The sequence below is a fragment of the Buteo buteo genome, chromosome 4 (genome assembly GCF_964188355.1).
Source record: "Buteo buteo chromosome 4, bButBut1.hap1.1, whole genome shotgun sequence".
In the NCBI taxonomy this organism is placed as follows: domain Eukaryota; kingdom Metazoa; phylum Chordata; class Aves; order Accipitriformes; family Accipitridae; genus Buteo; species Buteo buteo.
In genome coordinates, this window is record NC_134174.1 from 66,409,749 (window position 1) to 66,430,536 (window position 20,788).

The 20,788-nt window shown below is 39.0% G+C and overlaps 2 protein-coding genes across 4 annotated transcripts in view; one reads left to right on the forward strand and one right to left on the reverse strand.

The window, feature by feature from the left end:
• Nucleotides 1–9,618, reverse strand: TEX36 (testis expressed 36). The gene is made up of 4 exons (XM_075026599.1): nt 9,436–9,618; nt 4,253–4,384; nt 1,573–1,653; nt 1–249 (listed from the first exon to the last, which is right to left on the reverse strand). Exons 1-4 carry the CDS (start codon nt 9,448–9,450, stop codon nt 1–3), a joined length of 477 nt encoding a protein of 158 aa, XP_074882700.1. The 5' UTR covers nt 9,451–9,618.
• Nucleotides 9,014–20,788, forward strand: part of EDRF1 (erythroid differentiation regulatory factor 1) — a 26,760-nt gene continuing 14,985 nt past the window's right edge. Inside the window, exons 1-13 of one of the 3 annotated variants that reach the window (XM_075026595.1) lie at nt 9,014–9,225; nt 10,077–10,285; nt 12,382–12,448; nt 13,372–13,497; nt 14,024–14,148; nt 14,621–14,780; nt 16,052–16,153; nt 16,445–16,566; nt 17,542–17,653; nt 18,394–18,541; nt 18,616–18,724; nt 19,064–19,175; nt 20,287–20,547. In XM_075026595.1, coding sequence (XP_074882696.1) covers nt 9,160–9,225; nt 10,077–10,285; nt 12,382–12,448; nt 13,372–13,497; nt 14,024–14,148; nt 14,621–14,780; nt 16,052–16,153; nt 16,445–16,566; nt 17,542–17,653; nt 18,394–18,541; nt 18,616–18,724; nt 19,064–19,175; nt 20,287–20,547 — 1,719 coding nt within the window. In that variant the 5' untranslated portion in view covers nt 9,014–9,159. Of the gene's footprint in view, nt 9,226–10,075; nt 10,286–12,381; nt 12,449–13,371; nt 13,498–14,023; nt 14,149–14,620; nt 14,781–16,051; nt 16,154–16,444; nt 16,567–17,541; nt 17,654–18,393; nt 18,542–18,615; nt 18,725–19,063; nt 19,176–20,286; nt 20,548–20,788 lie in introns of those variants that run through there. The other 2 variants (XM_075026596.1, XM_075026597.1) reach the window with 2 other exon arrangements.

The window sequence follows — 20,788 nt, forward strand, 5'->3', positions numbered from 1 at the left end:
TTAAGATGACTTGTTTGGCTGCAGGTTTTTCTCATTCTCAGGAACAGGTTTGTCAGTGCAACATTTTCCTGAGTGGTGCTTTGGATAACGCCTACAAAATGGACTCTTGGTATTTTGACCTTTCACAAAAGATGTCTGATAAATGGTTAAGCCATCCTCGCTGCTAGGAACTGATTCATGAGCCCATAGGAAGAAGTTCTGTGAGTTCTGTTGCCGTCTCTCTGGTTCCACCTTCCTCCGGCCCATACCCTAGCAAAAAAATTGAAAGAAAAATTCATTTAAACATATGACTTACAATCACAGTTTCACAGATGAATCTTGTAACAGTCACTACTCCACTGGGAAGTTAACGAAGCTGTTACCACAGTGATTTCAAGAACTCATGGTTCATCTTTAGCAAGTCAAAAATAATATTGTCAGACTTGCCTGCATGAACATTTCTGGTTGCATATATAATGGGAAATCTGTTCACCTTCCACCTCTTAGTACTAATAACCACTTATACTTTGCATTTCTGTAGCATACTATATACTCAAGCCTATTTAGCTATACTCAGCTAAATGAATCTTCAGAGTAACCCAAAGAAATAGATAGGTTAATAATTTTATGTTCAGACTGCAATAAAGAAACTGAGACAGACCATGAAATCTGAATCTTCAATGCTATCCCTTTTATGTCCAAACACAGAGAGACAGAGCCTGATTTTCACACTCCATAGCTTGTAGGAAATTTATTTGGAATTATGGTTGATCAGTATCTCTAAAACTATGAGACACTGCAAAAAGTGCACAGAAATGGAGGTTACTCGGTAAATAATGAATACCAAAAAATCTACGTCTAAGAGAGCCCAAAGTCAGACAAACTTTCCATATCCCAATTCACTGCTTCCTCCTCTACGTATTATCTTGTGAACTGCACTATTTGTTTTGCTGCCTAGAAAGACGTCAACAATTGAAGTGGGAAAATACGAAAATGTTGCACATACAGAAAAGCCCAAAAGAATTTAAATTCTATTCAAAGTTGTGGCTTCTACAATATATATTTAAACAGGTATATTATAAAGAGATGTGGAATGGAAAATCATACATTCTGAAGATATATTGTGGGTGTCCTAAGGATTTCGGTTAAACTATGATAAAGATGAGTCTGAACCACATATGTGGGACTGTGAATTATCAGTGGCTGAGACCCCTATAAAAGTTCATCACAAGGCAAATCACTTTTAGCAGACTAATAGGACATATAACTGGGTACAAAACCATGTTAAGACATAACAACCAGGACCACTAGAAGATGCCGGTCAGAGACCCAAATCATGAGTTTGTTGTTCCCCTTGAATTCTGCCACTCTCAATGACCATGTGTGCTGAGGTATACCTGTGCCAGCCCCAGAGAAGTCCCACCACTATACTAATAAAAAGTATGTTTTTCTTTGCTGTTTACATTTTTCACTTCTCACAATTTTTAGCATCTATAATATTTGCAAGGGAGAGAAAAGATACACTGTTTAATCTCTGGCAGACTGAGAGATATGAACTTGCTTGATTTTTCTCAGTGCTGGGTGCTTACTTACAAAATCAAAATACTCTCCTACATTTTGTAGACAGTGTCTGTTGTCATGAGAAGAAAATGGGAAATTGTTGTTCACTGCTCTCTGAAAAAAAGAAGTTATAGGAAAAAAATATGAATTTTCACATACCTTGTTTGGAGTCTACTAGTCTTAGTGTTTATATTCTGATAGATGCTGAAATTACAGCTGCCTATGTTCTGACACAGAAGTCATATGTTAAATCTTCAACTGCACATAATTTTATAGGGGCAATGTGAACCCTCTGTATATTTTTTTTTTTTTTTTACAAAACCATCAGGAAGGTTTGTGTTCCCTTGACTTGCTGAATATATACATGATTAATATAAAAGTGTGAATTTTCAAATAAGAAATGATACATTCTGTCTGCAAGCAGCAAAATACTAGATATGTCAGGATTGCCTTATTTGATTCACTAGTAAGCCTAAAGCTAATTAAAATTAACTACAAAAGGGACCTCAAAACTGAATTAATCTATGATTTATGTACTGAATGTCATGTACACTGCTTGTTGCAGGGGAAGTGGAGGAGGTATTAACTGCATAACTAATTTATAATCTCATTCTTTAACATAATGTTCATCCAGTCTCTAAAATGAAAATAGAGTTTTAGAAGAAAAAAGGGACAACCGCAAAAGAACTATTCTGAAAGTAAAGTAACATATTTTTTTTAAGTTTGTTTATTACATATCATTGCAATATTATTAAAATAGCTAAAAATTGAAACACTGAAAACTCTTCCGGACTATTAGATTGCTTCTGTTCTTCCCCAAGCATTATTTTCCTGCTTCATGTTGGGAACTTTTTGGTTTTTCTGTAAATGCTCTAGCAATTTTTACTTTTAACATTGTGGAATATGTTTTTCATCCTCCAACTATGATATTCACCTCCAAACAGAAGAGCAAGTTTTAATGTAACACAATTTAAAAAACGTGTTTCAAGAGTGACTCTGAATCAGTTCTAAAGATAAATTTAACTGGAGGCCTGATCCAGCAAGAAGAATCACCAAATACAAAATCTGCCTGCACGGAGTCAGCTGCATAATCATATCTTAGGGTATTTGGTATACTAGACAGATTCTCTACCTTTTTTAGGTACGTGCCACACGTTCACTTGTTTTCTCATACAGGTTCAACCAGACTGTAGTTCAATGGGTAAGTAAATTCAACAGATACATTCTCATATATGTGTTTAAAAATAAGCACCTTCTAAGTCAGTAAAATGTAAGACTTACTAAAATATCCTACTGCAATTACACGTCTATCTTAACGTTTTAAGAATAGTGTTTATTACTAGTGTCTATATGCTGCAGGAAAATTGAAAACCAAGATGGTAAATATTGAGTATCAGCTCTTGGAAGGATTCCCCATGTTAACTAATGGTCAAAAAAATCTATTACAGAATAATTATAGGACTATCATGAAGTAAGAAATAAGAGGTAATATAAGCTTAAACAGTACTATATTACTGAGAAAATTAATTAACCTCCCAGCCAGTGAGTTCCCTCATACAAAGAGATTAGAGACATCCAGCTTCACATGCAGTGAGCTTCAAACACTCTATTCAGCACTTTTTAAGTGTCACATAAACAAACTTCCTCAGATTGTTCTGTGACATCACATTTTAGCCTTTAATGCATCTTCATGCTCTCACCCCTGATCTCATTTTAATTCTTGATTTATGACAGATACGAATCCCACTAATTCTTTTTAACAGTGAAGGGCTGGTAAATACAAGACATAAAACATCAGGTGAACAGTCATACTAGTGTTGATAAAAGGTCCATCTAACCTGGTTCTCCTTTTCAGGCAGTGGCTAAGGCCAGATGCTCCACAGAAAGGTATACATAATATCAACATAATGTATGCTCATGTTACAGTATAATCTTCCCTTTTTCTTTTCAATAGCCCCAAGCTTCCCTTTTAAATATTCCTTCCTAGCCCATTTCTGCTCTTCATTATAGCAAAATCTGTGAAATGAACTCAATATAATTGCTATGCTTATAGAAAATGAAAATAGAAAATGTTCTGCGCACAAAGTGGGTGGGTAAAGCAAAGCTCAGTGTGATGATAAAATCAGGCCATAAAAATGTGCTTATGAAATTGTAACATTTTAAATACTCGTGATTTTAAAATAGTATTTTGTTTGTTTCCAAAATTGTCCCAAATCTCTGAATTTTTAAGCAAGCCTTAAAAATGTTTGAATTGGGAAGCTTCTAAGTTTTTAATGATAAACAAAAAAATCTTTTGCTCGAATATACAGAATTTCTGACATTTAATTCAAAACAGACCATCAAATTTCAATTAAACATTCTTACGGGGCTTTACACGCAGGTTTTGGACTGAGATTCATCAGAATATATTCTGGCACATAAACGTGCCTCAAACAGCTATAGTAGCTAATAAATGGGAAAAGTAACTGATGCTGGAAATCAGCAATAACTACAGCAGGACTTTTGAGTATCCAAAATTATAACTGAGTAGCAGCAAAATATGTTTCTTCCTTAGCACAGCTAGCAATCATTTTACTCCCTGAGGCACAAAGTCTGCCAGTCCGTAGTGACTGCTTTGCTAACTACCGTAAGTGCTATTCTTACTCATAACTTAGCAAGTGATATCTTGCAAAACAGAGCTCTGTAGATTGAGCGTATTGCCACAGTAACTCACCTGCTCCCGAGTTCTGTATGCTAGCGGCAATCTATCCTCAACATACTGAGCTGCTCCTGAGTTCTGGACTTGTTTTAGTGCAGAGGTTGTAGTTGACTCAGGTTTATCCTGGCATACTCCAACGTGAGCAAACTAGAAAATAATGAAAATTGTGACCCATTTAAAAAAAAAGCTAACAACAAACCCCCAAATAAATAGGATCAGAAATGTTGGCAAAATCGCCTTTTCCCATTTATTTTTTATTATTTGGATTGCAGCGGCACCTAGCGGCCTCTGGAAAAATCAGGAGCTTTCCCCACATAACACAACCCCTACCATAAAGACCTCATGACGTACATCAGTAAAACTGACAAGAATATTATTTCTCCAAAAACTTTCCAAAAATTCTTTATATAGCGATAATCCGTCTACCAAACCCACTTATGCTATAACGTCTTTTTTTTTAAGCCCATGCTGCTCCTGCTGTTGTACGACCATAGGTTTGAAAGCACAAAACTTTTGGGGAACAGCTCAGCCAAATGTTAGGCCCAGGGTTTGAGAGACTGAAGAAGAGCCTGTGCCAGGCGTGTGTCACAGTGCCCTGGGATGCCCAGATGTCCCAGCCCAGGGCCTCCGATGGGGGCCAGGGCACTTCTCCTAAGGGCGAGAACTGAGGCAAACATCAGCTGGCATTTTCCAGAAGATAGTCAGCTAGGGCTAAATATAAAAGAGACCTCCAGCACTGTTGGAAAACTGGGAGGAGAAAAAAAAAAAATCCTGCCAGAGTTTGCTTTAGCATACTTCCTCTGAATACCTAGGGCACCTTTTCCCCATAAACATCATGAACGGGAAAACTCGTTTCTGGCTACAGGACAAAGCCACCCTCAACATGGCGCTTTTCCGAGAGTTTAAGGATAAAAAAAAGACCCGCGGGGAACACGGGGGCTCTCTCCCTGTCCTCACCCAGGCGCCGGTGCGCTGCTCGCTGGGGTGGGAGCACCGGCCCCTGGACATGACTCCGCGCCGCCGCCGCCCCCGGCCGCTCTGCCCGGGACCCCCCCGGGCACCCCGGTTGCCACGGGGACCGCTTGTCCAGCTCACAGAGGAACGGGACCCCCTCCCCCACCGTGACGTCAGACCCTCCCTGACTGCGTCACTAAGTGATCTGGTGTTTCAGTAAGAGCCGGAGGAGCGAAGGCAACGCTGCTTTTAGCCTTCGACTGCGTTTGGGGGGAAAAAAAAAAAGTTGGTAAAAGTATTGAATGCTGTCTTCAAACGGGAGAGGAATGGAGTCCGGTTCAAAAATTAACTAGTTCTGCACCGCTACTTCAATAACACTTTACAATCTGAATGGTAATATCTGAAGAAAGGAGGGTCATTTTTGAGGAAAAAAACAAGGACATTAGGTATATTATTTTTAAGATATAACTTCATGCTCTTTTTAAAATCGCTTTACACTTACACACATCTTAATCACATACACAATATTTGTTAAAAAAAAACAAACCCTGACAAGCACCTTAAGGATATTTTGCCTCCAAGTTTGAGCACTGACTTGTAAACATCCATAACATTTAACTGTTGGCACACGCCAGTAGCAAGCACTGCCCTGGCAGGCGCTTGGGGAAATGCATCGGGGACTGTGTCCCTCAAGAAATTTGGGGGTGGCTGCCCTGCCGGGTAGCAGACAGCACTGGATCATGGATGCCATCTGCACCACGTCACTTGCCTGCTGGCCAAAAAAGTCCCTAGTCCGTTCATTCGTATTACAGACATAGTCTCCAAGATGAATGTAGCAGACTTTTTTTTAAGTATAACCTTTTGTAACACGTTTTTATGGATGGGGAAGTGGAGAACCAACCAAAATGCAAGGCTTATTTCACAGAAAGAAAAACTGAGGCACAAAGCCCTTCCTTACTGTGAAATGAGCTGGTGGGTGAGCTGTAGACAAGGCAGAACTTCTCACTAAACCAAGCACAAACCAAGACTTTGCCTCCCAGGCCTTGACAGACTGTGATGTCCATGACACTCACATGGTTAAGTGGCCTGTTTTCCAATACACTGATAATCAAGACTAACTTACGTGGGAATCAGATACCATGTGAATGATTCAGACAGGTGTAGCCATTTACAAAGTGTAATTACAAAGTTCCTGCGGGAAAATCTAGTTTTCCATCTTACTATCAGACATAGGTAATGATATTTGGGAATACTAGCTGCCATCATGGAATTTTCCAAGGCTTTCTTTTAAATGACCTACTTTGTTTCTCTAAGTATCTGCTGAACTTTTGATAATACAGATAAGAGCGATTATTTGGAACTTGTTATTATTAATGATGCCATGCTGCACGTTATTTTTAAGTACAAAAGTAGGTAAATTACTTTTATGACAATTTACAGAGGATAATGTAAACTTTGCTAATGAAAAATAAGCTGTTCCAGATAATGCAATTTTGGTTAAGGAAAAAAAAGAACAACTATAAACAAGCTGTAAGAGCAACATGTTTTGAAACACTTTCACGATTGTGTTGTCATCTCAGCCTTGACTGTAATGAACTATGCCCATGTCTGAATGTGCCAGGATCAGTTCAGAAGGCTGTGGAGATAACTCAGGCTATTTTTAAGACCGAATAAGCCAGTGAGAAGGATAACAACTAGAGAAGGATAAAAAAATGCGACAGGCAGATGAACCTACAGTTTGTTTTCATTCCATTCCACTCATTTTCAGATTCAGTAACTTGGGGCCCATTACTGCAAACTCAAACAAGCAGCACTTTGGCTTTTAAAATACTACTCCACTAAAATCTCTTTTTTTCTGAAGAACTGCAACAGTTTTGTATTTACTGCTGTTTTCCAGTGAGATACAGGTAAAGCTGAAAACGTTTCAGGTTGAAACTTTAAAAGTTCCCATCCTAACCCCATAAAAGGATTCTAACGAAACATAAGGAATAATTAATTAAGAAAGAGTTGTGCCAGTCTGCAATGGCAATATGCATAGGTCCGATATAATAAAAGTTTGACTAAAGCTGCTTTAAAACATTATCTGAAATAATTATATTTCTTAAATAGATTCTATATGTATATTTGCATACCAAAGTGTACAGTTCTATTTATAATATTGTTGTTACTGCTAAAAGACATGCTTTGTGTTAATAAAAGTATGCAAAATTAGAGTATTTCAGCTTGGTTTACAAAGGAAGCAAGGCTTATGCAACTGCACTTTCTGTCTCTGAGATACCATCATAATTTTCAAGTCTTCAGGCTATTTTCTATCAACTTTGATGAGAAAGAAAGAATTTCAAAGATGACTACGATCATCTAAGCTCCGTGAGGATCAGTGGCAGGTCAGAAAAGTACACTAGTGAAGAAAGGCAGGCCCTGGCCCAGTTGCTATATATGTTATTGTAGCTGGTACAGTATTATGTTTTGGATTCAGTATGAGAAGAATGTGGATAACACACTGATGTTTTCAGTTGTCGCTAAGTAGTGTTTAGACTAAGTCAAGGATTTTTCAGCTTCTCATGCCCAGCCAGCAAGAAGGCTTGAGGGGGACAAGAAGTTGGGAGGGTACACAGCCAAGGCAACTGACCCAAACTGGCCAAAGGAATATTCCATACCATGTGAAGTCATGCCCAGTATGTAAACTGGGGGGAGTTGGGGGGGGGGCGTGAGGGGAAGAGGCATAGATCACTGCTCGGGAACTAACTGGGCAACAGTCTGCAAGTGAGCAACTGCATTGTACATCACTTGTTTTGTATATCCTAAATCTTTCATTATTATTGTTATCATTTTGTCCCTTTCTGTCCTACTAAACCGTTCTTATCTCAACCTGTTTTACTCCCCCCCAACTCTCTCCCCTGTCCCACTGGGTGGGGAGTAAGTGAGCAAGTGGCTGTGTGGTGCTTAGTTGCTGGCTGGGATTAAACTATGACAGTTGTCTAGGAGAAGAATGACACACAGCCAGCATTTGTACTTCCTGACCAGTCACAAACTGTACCATCTCTTGTGGCATGGAGAATACAGAATGTCATCTAACAGGAAAAAATTAAAAACCCTTTGGGCACTATTCAAGGCACCATTTGCCTTCAAATAGGCCATCACAGCTAAGCTTTTGTCAAATTCAGTGCATAAGCAGCAGCTGGCACACAGCTCCTGATCCTCACACACCCTAAGGTGGCCCATCACCAAGCGTCCACTGGTTTCATTAAGGTTACAGTTATTCAGCACACCTACAAACCCCATCAATAAGCCCCACAGGCCCATTCCCTTACCTAAGCTACCTAACACGGCAATGTACCAGTCCTTTCTCAGGACAGGGTTGGGACAAGCCAGGTCAGCCGGGTTCCGGGAGCAGCGGGCGTGAGCAGGCCCCAGAGGCTCGGCAGCTCCCTGCCACACAGAAACGCACAACCCGAGGGCCGCAGCACCTCACTCCTCGGGTGCGGCCGGACCAGGTGGTGGTGGTCGCGGTGGTGCAGCCCCCACCTCTATCACCCGCTTCAGCTCAGCGCCCCTAAGGAGCGGGAAGCCGCCCGGAGAAATCAAACCCGCACCTCACCCACGCGTGAGGCGACCCCGCGCAGCCGCCACCTCCCGCCTCGCCCGCCTTTTCTCCTCACGCCGCGGTCCCGCCCCTCCCGCGAGCCCCACCCTCCGCGCTCTCCTATTGGCCAGGAGCCCGCTCTTCCCCACCCCTAACGCCTCTCTGGGACTATCTCGGAGGGAGGGGCGAGTCTCGCGAGAAGTGGTAGTTCCCGGCCTGACGCGCCTCCCGCCTCTGGGCCGGCAGCGGGCGCTGACAGCGGCCCTGCCGCCCCCGGCCTGCCCCCGCCTCCCGCCCCGCCTGAGGGAGCGTTTCCCCCCCCGCTCCCTTCCCTCCATCGGCCGCGGCACCAGCCCCGGGCTGGCACCGGATAAGCGAGCGGAAAATGGAGGAGCTCTGCGGTGTGGGGGCCGCTGCCCCTCTGAGGGGAGACGCGGAGGAACCCAAGCAGGTAACGGCGGGGGGGGTGTGTGTGTGTGTGTGTGTGAGGAACGGGACTCTACCCGCGGTGCCCTACAGCGGGAGCGGGGGTCGGTCCCGGGGCTGAGGGGAAACCGGTGTCCCGCAGTCTCCCCCGCAGCTGCCCGGCGCCGGGTGCTGCCGGTTTGACCGCGGCAAGCGCGGGGCTGTAAACACAGCCCACAGTAATGTTTTCGGTTACCTCACAGGCGTGCATCCTCTTTCCAGTTTGGCGAGTGAGGGAACGCTGTTGTCAGGACTGGAGTACAGTAGGGAACGTACTAATTATGATTAAGCCTTAATTGTAAGCGGTATTTCTGTTGTTACGCCTAAGTGCAGTGTGCTGCGTTGTGTTTACGTAAATAGTATCCTGTGGATCTGTTTTTTCCCCTTAACGTGTATCGGTTCACAGCTCTTAACGCGAGTGTGATGGCTGCGCGTTCTCTGTATTTGAAAAGAAATGTGCGGTCACAAGGCTTACTTACAAAGGCAGAAACGTGTTCAGCTTTAATGTCGGCGACTGTTAGTGAACACTTACTTTCACAAACTTTTGCGGCATTACTGGGAATTGTGTTTTGGTTTCGGCCTTTCTGAGTAATTTCACGTTCCGTGGGGAGCTGTCCTTAATAGCACTTTAGCCTTGTAACTCCTGAAGTGGACCATACGCTTGACGCAAGCGTTGGAATCAGGGTAACCGGAATACTCGTGAACGTGCAGGAGAATCATGAGTGAATGCAGCACCAGCCTTTGGTCGGTTACCATTAAAAACAGCTTATCATAGAGCAAGTCTGATAGTGTTAATTTCTGTTATTTTATAAGCAAATATTTCCCTTTGAAAACTAGGGGTCGGTGTTGTTTCTTGGAGGCAACGAAGTGAAAAGCAGTGCTGTGGTGAAATACTCGTCTGCCCCACCGCAAGCAGCGTTTGCTCGTCTTCAGGAGAAAACAGACTTGAAACTTCCACCTGCCAATTGGTTACGTGAAAGCGCTAAGCTGGGACCAGCAGGTACAACCATTCTTGGCAACAACAAAAAAAGTAAACCATTTTCAAGGTAAATAACAGCAGGCCCTATTCTTTCCATGCCTTTAAGAATAATTCTAAGAGTGAACTTGGACCCTATGTAATTCAAAGTATAAAGTACAGACTTTACCATAGCAACTAGCTATTGGTTTTTTTTAACCATTCTCCCTCTACTTTTTCATCCTTAGTTCTTGCCTGTATGCCATAATCTTGACTCCTTTGTAAATGATTAATGATATTGGTAATGCTGTTGACTATTATTTTTTTCAAGTGCATGTTGACACCTTGCCTGACAAAGTCAAACTGACTTCATGTTCTTTCCTGGTTGGCTGTTGCCGGTTGGCCAAAATCAAACTAGACTGGTTCAGCCAGCCATTCTGCTTCCGATAACAGGTGAAAATGGAAAAAATGTGCTTCCCCTTGAAAGCTACAGAGCCAATTTATGGCTCTTCTTGATCTTTAGAAACTGGACCTGGCTAACTAATGGCAATAGAAGTTTCATAGTCATGTCAAGAATGAATGCAGAAGGTGAAATAAGGGGCAAAACCAAAAAGCAGTGTTAACCTTTTGGTATGGATATTTGTTAAATAATTGGATGAGTTGAGTTCAGAGTGTTTATAAATTGGAGGCTTAAATCCTGCGCTGAACAAGCAAATTCACACTAAGTTAAGTAGTTAGTGAAATCTAACAGTTTGTGGAGGGTCTGTGTTGAAATCCTCATAATCTGTTTTAGGACATGTACGTTTTTGAGCAGAGTAACGTGTTCCCCAGGGCTTTATGAATTTTTCCTGTTTATTTTAGATATTATGTTCGTTTTTCAAATAGAGGCTGGCAGTTTAATCTCTGTCTCTAGTGTCGGTATTAAAAAGCTAATAGTGAAAGTATAACTTTGGACACTTGCACATGATGTATTTGTTTGGGTTATAGTAATATCTGGTTTAATTTGAAAGAATGATCTGTACATTGAAATATTCTAACTTAAATAGCTTGTAATTTAGAGAGGCCTTAACGAGGGTGGGTGAAGATATAAGGATGTGTCTGTTACATGTAGGCCAGTTTTAGAAAACATAAATAAGAGGTAAAATAAAATGACGGCTGCTAAAATGAAGGTATTTAACCTGCTTACTGCCTTAAAGATAAACTCTTTGAAAAACTGTCCTCGTTTTTAGTGTTAAAAAAAATTAAGACCTAATTTCTCCAATTTCCCATAGCTGTCTTAATAAACACTAAATAGTTCTGATTTTCTTGATTTTAACAAAACTTAAACTACCTCTTAGAACGTCTTGAAATTGGATCTAAGCACTTCCAAAGATATCTTTGAAAAACTTGCAGAATGTAAAACTGAAATTATTTTGTTAATTAACTTTAGATCTAATTACATCTGATAATTTTTAGCTAGACTGTTTTGTTTTGTTTTGGTAAGAAATGTTGTGGTTTAACCCCAGCCAGCAATTAAGCACCATGCAGCTGCTCACTCACTTCCCCCCCCACCCAGTGGGATGGGGGACAGAATCAGGGGGGGAAAAAGTAAAACTTGTGAGTTGAGATAAGAACAGTTTAATAGAACGGAAAGGAATAAAGGAATAATGATAATAATGACAATAATAAAATGATAATACTATTAAAAAAAGAATTGGGATATACAAAACAGGTGATGTACAATGCAATTGCTCACACTCACTGACGGATGCCCCATTAGTTCCCGAGCAGCAATCTGCCTTCCCCCCCCGACCCCCCACCTCTCTGGGCCAGCTCTCCCCAGTTTATGTACTGGGCATGAGATCACATGGTATGGAATAGTCCTTTGGCCCAGTTTGGGTTGGTTGTCCCCTCCCAAATTCTTGTGCCCCTCAAGCCTTCTTGCTGGCTGGGCATGAGAAGCTGAAAAATCCTTGACTTAGTCTAAACACTACTTAGTGATAACTGAAAACATCAGTGTGTTGTCAACATTCTGCTCGTACTAAATCCAAAACATAAGGCTGTACCAGCTACTAGAAAGAAAACTAACTCTATCCCAGCCAAAACCAGGACAAGAAAAAACTTTCAAAAATTTAATAAACTTAAAAAACTAGGTCTATCTTTAATGTCACATTGCCTTGGTCTTAACTTGTAATATTTTCTAAATAGCTTTGGGATGGCGTATGACTTCATTGACTCAGTTGGAAATGATGTAGATGTTGTGTCTGATTCAGAGGTATGTATAACTTTTTATGTTGTATCATTCAAACTCTTACATTGTATAAACCTTATTTTAAGATACTGTCATGGCTTTCTGTCATCTTTGTGTCCTTTGAGAACAAGTAAAGATCCCATAGTGAAACACAAACAGATTACCTAACTTCCGCCCTCTCATTTAAGGGAGTTGTGATCACTGAATAAGAAATGTAGAGACAAAATTGTATTTCCTGTGGATTTCTACAAATAATCTTCAGCTAAAGTATGTGGTTTAGTGAATGCAGCACATCAGTCTTGCAATGTAGTTGTCTTGTGTGTTTGGAATCGGTTATTTTAATGTGAATTATTACTTTCAAGATGATTTTTTTCTATTCTTTTCTAGAAGAAATGGATCCCCTTCAACCTTCTTCTTTCCTCTGATTTTTGTCAGCTTTTTTGGTGCTGGTGATACTTGTAGAATTCAGATGAGGCTCTTCAGAAAAGGAAACATACATACTCATTTACTGTCTCAGTGTTGATGTTTGGCAGATTTTTATTCAGACTTAGATCTCTGTGCAGATTCCTCTGGGTATCTGACAAAGTGTTGGTATTCCTGTGTTGAAGATAAAGCTTTTAAAATCCAAACCATCCACTTGTATTTTTTTGTCACTTTTGATGTTGCATGGTTATGATGATCCAAAGAGAGACCATGTTTAAACCATGTATGTGGTTTATACTGACACTTTTTCTCTTTATCACGGTCATTCATGTTCTCTGACCTCAACAAATGCAACTTCTTGTAGAATGGCCTTTTTAAAATCACTGGCACTACAAGGTTTTGATTGCCTGCTTGTGCCTCTCCAATTTTAGTAGTGTATTCTTTACTTACAGTTTCCTGGGAATTGTCCTACAATGCAGTATAATTGTATTGAGTATTATTTCTGTTCTCTTTTCTCCTGCAAGAATATTAAAAAACTTCTGAAGATACCTTATAGCAAGTCACATGTGAGCATGGCAGTACATCGCATTGGGCGGACACTTTTGTTGGATGAGCTAGATATTCAAGAACTCTTCATGAGATCATCTCAGGTTAACCTTTTTTTTTTTTTTTTTTTTTGTTAAGTATGTCGTATGGTCAAAATGCATTATTTCAAGAATACTATAGCCAGCAGGAAAGCATGTATGTACCAAAATGCCTGAGAATCATATGCAAGTAGAAAAGGTGCTCTACTCCGCAGCAGTCAGTTTACCCATGAGCTGCCTCTGATGTCCTATGTTTATGGTATTGTAAGATTAAAATTCCATGCCCCACTTTCCTGTAATTACTTTGGTATTGCTATACTATTTTATTAGTTTTATTATTAATAAGTATTTGTTACCTGTGTAACCTCTTGCCATGTATCTGACTTAATAATGAAGTCAACTTTTTAGTAAGAACGTAACTTTCCTAGACGAAAAATTTTCGGTAAATGACCAATTCAAGACTTTAGCTGTGAAGTTATTTTCTGGTTTTTTTTTGTTGTTGTTGTGGATGAGTATTCATAAGTTAGTGAGGCACTTGGTTTACTTTCCAAATGCTTCTTGATATTAATTTTGTATTTATGATATTGCCTAGACAGGGGACTGGACATGGCTGAAAGAGTTTTATCAAAGGCTGATTGATCAGAAGTGGCAACGAAAAAAGAAAAGTAAAGAACATTGGTACCAGAAGGCTATACTCTCTAAATTTTTGTATTACAGGTAACCTTATGTCTGCATGAATCTTGGAACTCTGCACCACTTGCTTTTGCCTAGTTTCTTGTCTTGAAGTAAATGCTAAAATTCTGTTATGGTCTATCTTATTTACTGATTTATCCTTATACAGGGGAAATTGAGGGATGACATCAGGAAATGACATGTAAATGTTTTAACAGAATTTGAAGTATTTTAAAGTAAAACTGAAGTATTAAAGAATAAAATAAACAGCATGACTTAATTAACTGCATATCTCAATATTTATGGGTTTGAGGGAAGAACAAGTTAAAATATGCAAGGTAGACTGTGACACCTGCTGTAACGTTGTACAAATTTGAGCAATGAACAACTTGTTGATATAGCAATCTTTTAGCATATTAGCAAAGTCATTCTTTGAGAACAGGGCATCAAATATAACAATTCTAGAAAGGATCTGTTTGCATATTGTCGACTGAACTTTTTAATGTTGCTTTGTCAGTATTAATGGTGATGGAGCTGCTCAGCCTGTTCCTTCCACTTCAAAACAGCATCAGGAGGGTCCTGTTTCAGGTGAGAGTGATGAAGCAGGAAGGTCCTCCTGGCCAGCTCCTTTTGAAATGCCTTCTTCATTATCTGAAGATCCAGGTGCCTCTAACCAGGTTAGTGTTTGTAATGTTTTAAATGGCACCTTAGTTTTCATAGAGACATATATATTGAAAGGTTTTTAAAGGTGCTGCTGCAGTATTTTTTGCTGAAAGAAATGAACTAAGGCATTAGAAGGACTTGGCAGTACGTGTGGTTTAGCTTATGCCAGTGTTTCAGAGCTCCAAATTTCAGAATTTATTTTTTTCTGTCACTGTAATGCTAACTACATATTTATCTGTGCATTTTTGGGAAACAAAACATTAGGCTAGGAGTAGTCATCAATGACTACCTAAAAGTAGGAAAATCTGATATTGAGAAGGTGTGTATGGAAGCCTTAGGTTTTGGCCTTTCTTCTTAAATCCGCCATTAAAATGAATCTGTTGTGGCCCTGAATTTATTAGGTGAAGAGGAAAATGAAGATCTATGAAAATGTTTGCAAAACAATTAAGCAACATTTACAACTACTTGCTATGAGATTACACAAGTGGAAGATGAAGGTGTTGATAGTAATTATGCAACAACCTATGATTAGTATTAGGCCGTAATCCAAGGTTTCAATCTCTGGCTAAGCTTATTTATGAAAACTGTTAATTCCTGTGGGTTTTGAATAATATAATACAGGTATTGATTAAATTTCTGAGAAGTTGAAAGATCTGTTGTATTCAGTCTACATTAATGTAATAATGATGCTGTAGTTACACGTAGACAGTATTATCAACTGGTATGCCAAATAATTACTTGGTCAGCTCACTTATGAAGGGTCTAACCTACATTATCCATAAAATTGTAAATGTGTATGTTGCAGTGTGGTAATATGCTAAAGTGGAGAAATATTTCAGTACTTGAAAGCTTTTTGAAAAAGGACTACTTCTCTCTTCCACCTTCTTGAGGAGCTGTTGCCTAATACATCAGACTGTTTATCATAAAGAAGCTGTTGTGCATTTTTACAGTGTCCTTTAATTTATAAATAAGATATCAGGATAGAGGTTTTACTTCTGGAGACTGATAATCTGGTGCTGACCCTGGGGTAATAAGGAGTTTCTATAAAAACTTTCTGATTTATTTCCAAAGCCTCTGAGAATATAAAGTGCAAATTTTTGGTACTAGCTGTAGAAAAGAAGCTTTCTAGTCACCGACTAGAGGCTTTTTGTAGTTCAATACAAATTTATTTAAAGATGTTAGAGGTAAAGATTTTTTCCTCATATGCTTTTGTTCAGATTTTTTTTTTAATGGCCTAACTTTACCTCAGCAGCAGAATCACTCCTTATCCTTGTGCTTTTCACAGGGAAGTGTGCCTCTTGAACCCTCATATATAGTGGGGCATGTGGCCTCAGCCCCCAAAGAACAAAACCTTACTACTTTGTTCAATGACGGGGAAAACAGTCAGGTATGCTATATGTGAAATTTGAGCTCAAACACTGAACCCCCAATTTAATCAAACATTTTAAAATTTGGTCTAAATTGGAACCAAGAGAAAAACTAAGTCCCCTGTAGAAGTAGCTTTTGTGGCATCTGTGATCTCAGTCTTTTAAGTTAATGTGAATGTGTAGCATAGTTCATTATGTGTTGTCTTTTATTTGCTGCTTTTGCTTCTGGCTTTCTCATAATTCCACAGAATGTTACAGAGAACAAGTTTTATACTAGTGATTTATAGACCAATTTTTTTCTCTTAACGAAGGGACTTAAAAATGACTTTGTTCGTAATATCTTGTGGACCTTTGAAGATATCCACATGTTAGTAGGATCAAATATGCCTATATTTGGAGGTGGGAGATACCCTGCTGTGAGCTTGCGTCTCAGGTGAGTTTTGAAGTTAATGAGATATACGTGCCAGCCTTGACTGACTTGTTGCTTTGCTTCCTATTTAGCTATCTGCATTTTGTTTGGTTGACTCTTGACTTTTATGTGCACTTTTAAGGAATAAAATTCATGCTTTAGACTTAAGTGGTGATGGCATTGTTAAGTGCAGGAAAAACAGACGCAGTCCCAAAGCCATGCCACTGCACTGGGACTTGAGATGCTCTGCTGCTTCTTCTGGCTCTCTAAATAAATCTGTATTTGAAAGTACTGGCAGTTTGCAACCTTTCCTGACTTCAGTGTGAATCTTAAGTATTAAAACGCTTCTGTACCTCTAGTCCTTAATTTCATTCTATTGCTGTTTTTATAAGAGGGCAGTAATATTTCTTCTACTGGGATTCTGAGTTTCAATAACTGCTAGTAGGGCGTAAGTACTTAAAACTTGTGACTATAGTAGTTCTAAGTTCTGACTGTCTTACTGTTGGCTTTATGTTGATCACTTGATTACCAGTCTTTCTGGTAAGAATGAGCAAAAACTTGAAACTTGTTTGGTGTAGTTGTCATCTTTTCAAGATGTATCTAGGAATTAACAGTACCTTGCTTTGCAACAATTTTGGAAGGTCTGGGAGAAGGCTTGTGCTATAATTAGTTGCAGCTAATACTGATATTCCTTTAGAACTTCTCATGTACTTATCTTGGTAATAATGTGACATCTGAAGCTTTTTAAAGTTTCAGTGTAAGCGTGGGCAAAAATTCAAAACTGCTGAGGGAATGTGAGTGTATTCTATTGGAGAGATCAGTACATCTGTTTTGTTTGATATGACTCATTGTTTGCCTTTTTATAACAATTCACAAATAATTGTTTTAGTATCCATCCACTCTCGGGTGACTTAAATCTAAATTCTGTTAGTAAACATCCCTAATTTTTTCTGAAGAGTAAGTAAAGACTTAAATAACACTAGAAATATTTGTTTTTAGGGATAACAACAAGCCAATAAATGTGCTAACAGGAATTGACTATTGGTTGGACAACTTAATATGCAATGTACCAGAGCTTGTGATGTGCTTTCATGTTAATGGAATTGTTCAGGTAAGTCTGGCTCTTTGCATTATGCCTAGTTAAGCCATTCTTCAATTTCTGAAATTGCTCCAGTTGTAACAGATCTCTTTCTAATCTTACGGCTCTCACAAAAAGATTACAGAAATCCTTTATTGCAGAGTGAGAAGCATCTATGCAGCTTGCAATAGTCATCCAAAAATACTGTGGTGTTTTTTTTAATTTTTTTTCCTTTCCATGCATGTAAGATTCCTTCTTCATCTGATGTATGAGTGAGGGCAAAAATAAAAAATGTAGCAGCAGAAATACATCAGTTTCTTGCATCTTAAAATCCGTAGTGTTAACTTGCCAAGACAGATGCATGCTTTTTAAACTTTTGTTTGTTTTTACTATTTTACAGTAGACCACACATACCAGCTTTCTGTATGTACCAGCTACTGTACCTGGTAGCATATAGTTGCTTACTAGGCTGACTAGGTTTCATTGAAGTAAGAGTTAGATGTTGCACCTTCACCACTTTTTTTTTCACCTTTTGTTCTCCATTTACCATGTTTGTCACAGAAGTGAATCCTCTTTAAAGCTTTTATTGAGTAGTATAATCAAGATGCGCTTGCTTTTAAAGTAAATCGTAGAAATTAACTCAGTTTATCATGACACTGTATCATAATAGTAGCCTTTGTTTCTTTTACCCATTGACACTGATCTGTAGATTTTGGGAGGGTAGGTGGCAGAAAACCCTCCTAATCTTGAGCTTTAACATATATTTCTTGCAGAAATATGAAATGATAAAGACTGAAGATATTCCCAATTTGGAAAACTCTAATTTTTCTACCAAAGTGATAAAAGATATTGCTCAAAATATCTTATCTTTTCTGAAATCAAATTGCACCAAAGAAGGACATACTTACTGGTTATTTAAAGGTAAGTAGGTTTAGATCAATTTGAAAAGATTTGTGTTAATGTCACGTTGATTAATGAAAGGTCTTGCCTTCCAGCAAGTGGGAGTGATATAGTAAAGCTCTATGACCTAACCACCCTTTGTGAAGAGACAGAAGACAAATACCAAAACCCTTTTACAATGCCGGTGGCAATTCTCCTATACAAGTGAGTTTTTATAATTTTTGCTGTAATACTTAGTTCTTGGTGCAGTTGTATTAAGAATACAGACCAAAAATTATGATGAAATGAAAATGCATCAAGTTAAAATCTTCTTTTACACATAAGCTTGGTAAGCCTCAGTCTCACCAAATCAAAACAGACTTTCTCGTTTTCACCTTTTCTCCATGTAAACTACACTCTTGCTGAGTAAGTTTTGTAGACCCATCCTGAAGTTTGGGAGATCTACATTTGCAGTAGTATTGTTTAAAGATTTTTTCTTTTTTTTTTTTTCTTCTAGCACAAATAATTTATCCAGGGATTTACTATTTTGTTCAACTTTTTTAGAGTTGCTTGCAATATGATGCTGAAGAAAAACCAGAACAAGAAACACTATGGCACTATCAGAACATTGCTCCTTAATTGTCTTAAGTTATTGGACAATGGCAGACATCCTCAAGTAAGAATTATGTCTTTTCTTGTAGCTTTGTGTAAATATAGTAGAAATGCCGTCATTGTAATACACCTGGTAATATTTTGTGTGGTTCCTCCTCCCTTTGCAAGGGAGAGAATTTAAATTTAAATTTATTTATAAATGTAGAAATTGCTTTATGTTTAAAGAAGCCCCAGACTTTTTTTTTTTTTTTCAGTAAGTAGCCTTCACTGACCGTCATTGCTGCATGAGTCTTCTGTCCTGCTCTAAAAAGGAACTTGTCATTACATTTTCTCTTTTACTCTTGTTCTTAAAGAGCCCTTTTGTGTTTGGAAGCTGTACAGACACTGAAGCAGATCTTAGCTAGACATTGTAAAATGTGAATGTAGGAACATTTTTACTCTGAAGGTGGCTGAATGTTGGACAGGTCAACCAGAGAGGTTACAGAGTCTCCATCCTTTGAGATACTCAAAGCCCGACTGGATGTGGTCCTGAGCAATCTGCTTAGAGCAAGGGGGTTAGGCTAGACAATCTCCAGGGGTTCCTTCCAACCTCAGCTATTCTGTGTTAGGTGGGAGATTCAGAAAAAGAACCTCAAATAGAGGGCTTAAGTGGCATTAAATTTAATGTCTTTTTTGAACAGTCAGAAGTAAAGAGGATGTTGGGAAGCAGAAGAAAGGAATGTGATCAAGAGCTGCCCCTATTTATTTATTTTTCTTTTAAAGGGAAAAACCAAAGCTGTCTTGGGCCAAGGTGTCTGTATTCCCAGTTTTACCTTTATGCCCTCACTTGCAAAACAGGAGATGAAGGCCTTGTAAGGTGGGGGCTGAAACCAGGTGTGGGCAAGCTTGGTTGTGGGGGCTCCATGCACATATACAGATAGTCGACAACATACTGTCTGCAGTGATTTGTTTCTTAAATATTGTTAAAAATTCAATGCTAAAACAAACAGTCCTACAGTGTGTGTGTGTGTGTGTGTGTGCGTGCGCGCGTACAGGCTGTATTTACAGGTTATCAAATATCTACTTGCAGGTACTGTTTACTCCTTATTCTAAGACAAATTATATTGCTGCTGCCTCTCAAAAGAAAAAATTAACTTGAAAATAAAACACTACTTTTTTTTCTCTTATTTGAAAAGATTATTGCTTCAGCAAACTACATGTTATCAGAGCTTTTTCAGTTGGATGAACCTAAAAAAGAAGACAGTACAGACTTCCCTATAAATGGAAATTCTGATGAAAGTTATAGCGAGGAAGAGGAAGAAATGCCAGACAGTGATGAAAATGGTTCTTACAGTAACAGTTCTGATCCACCAGATGACAATAAAGCAGTGGCTATAATCAAATCTGTTGGAGAGTTATCGGTACCAGAAAAATACAAGTCTGTTCATCGAATACGTGTAAGTGAAGTCATGGATTTTTTTAAGGGTTTCTTGAAAGATTCAGTTCATGTAGCAAGGTTTGTTATTGAAATTCAGTTACCTGTTAGTTTTGTCTTCAGGTGAACTGAAGGATGAGGCAGTGGGGAAAGAAACTTTTCATGAGCTGCTCATAAAATTTGAGGTCTTTGAATTTTACAGTGTAGCAGGTTTAATGTAGATTTTTCTCTGCCACCTTGCACGTGTCTGTTGCAACATGATT

What these genes read in the sequence shown, in the direction of transcription:
- TEX36 (XM_075026599.1), bottom strand. An exon ending in CATACAGAACTCGGGAGCAG is followed by an intron (nt 1,654 to 4,252) that starts GTGAGTTACTGT and finishes TCTTTTTTTCAG; the next exon opens with AGAGCAGTGAACAACAATTT. An exon ending in TAGGAGAGTATTTTGATTTT is followed by an intron (nt 250 to 1,572) that starts GTAAGTAAGCAC and finishes TTTTTTTGCTAG; the next exon opens with GGTATGGGCCGGAGGAAGGT.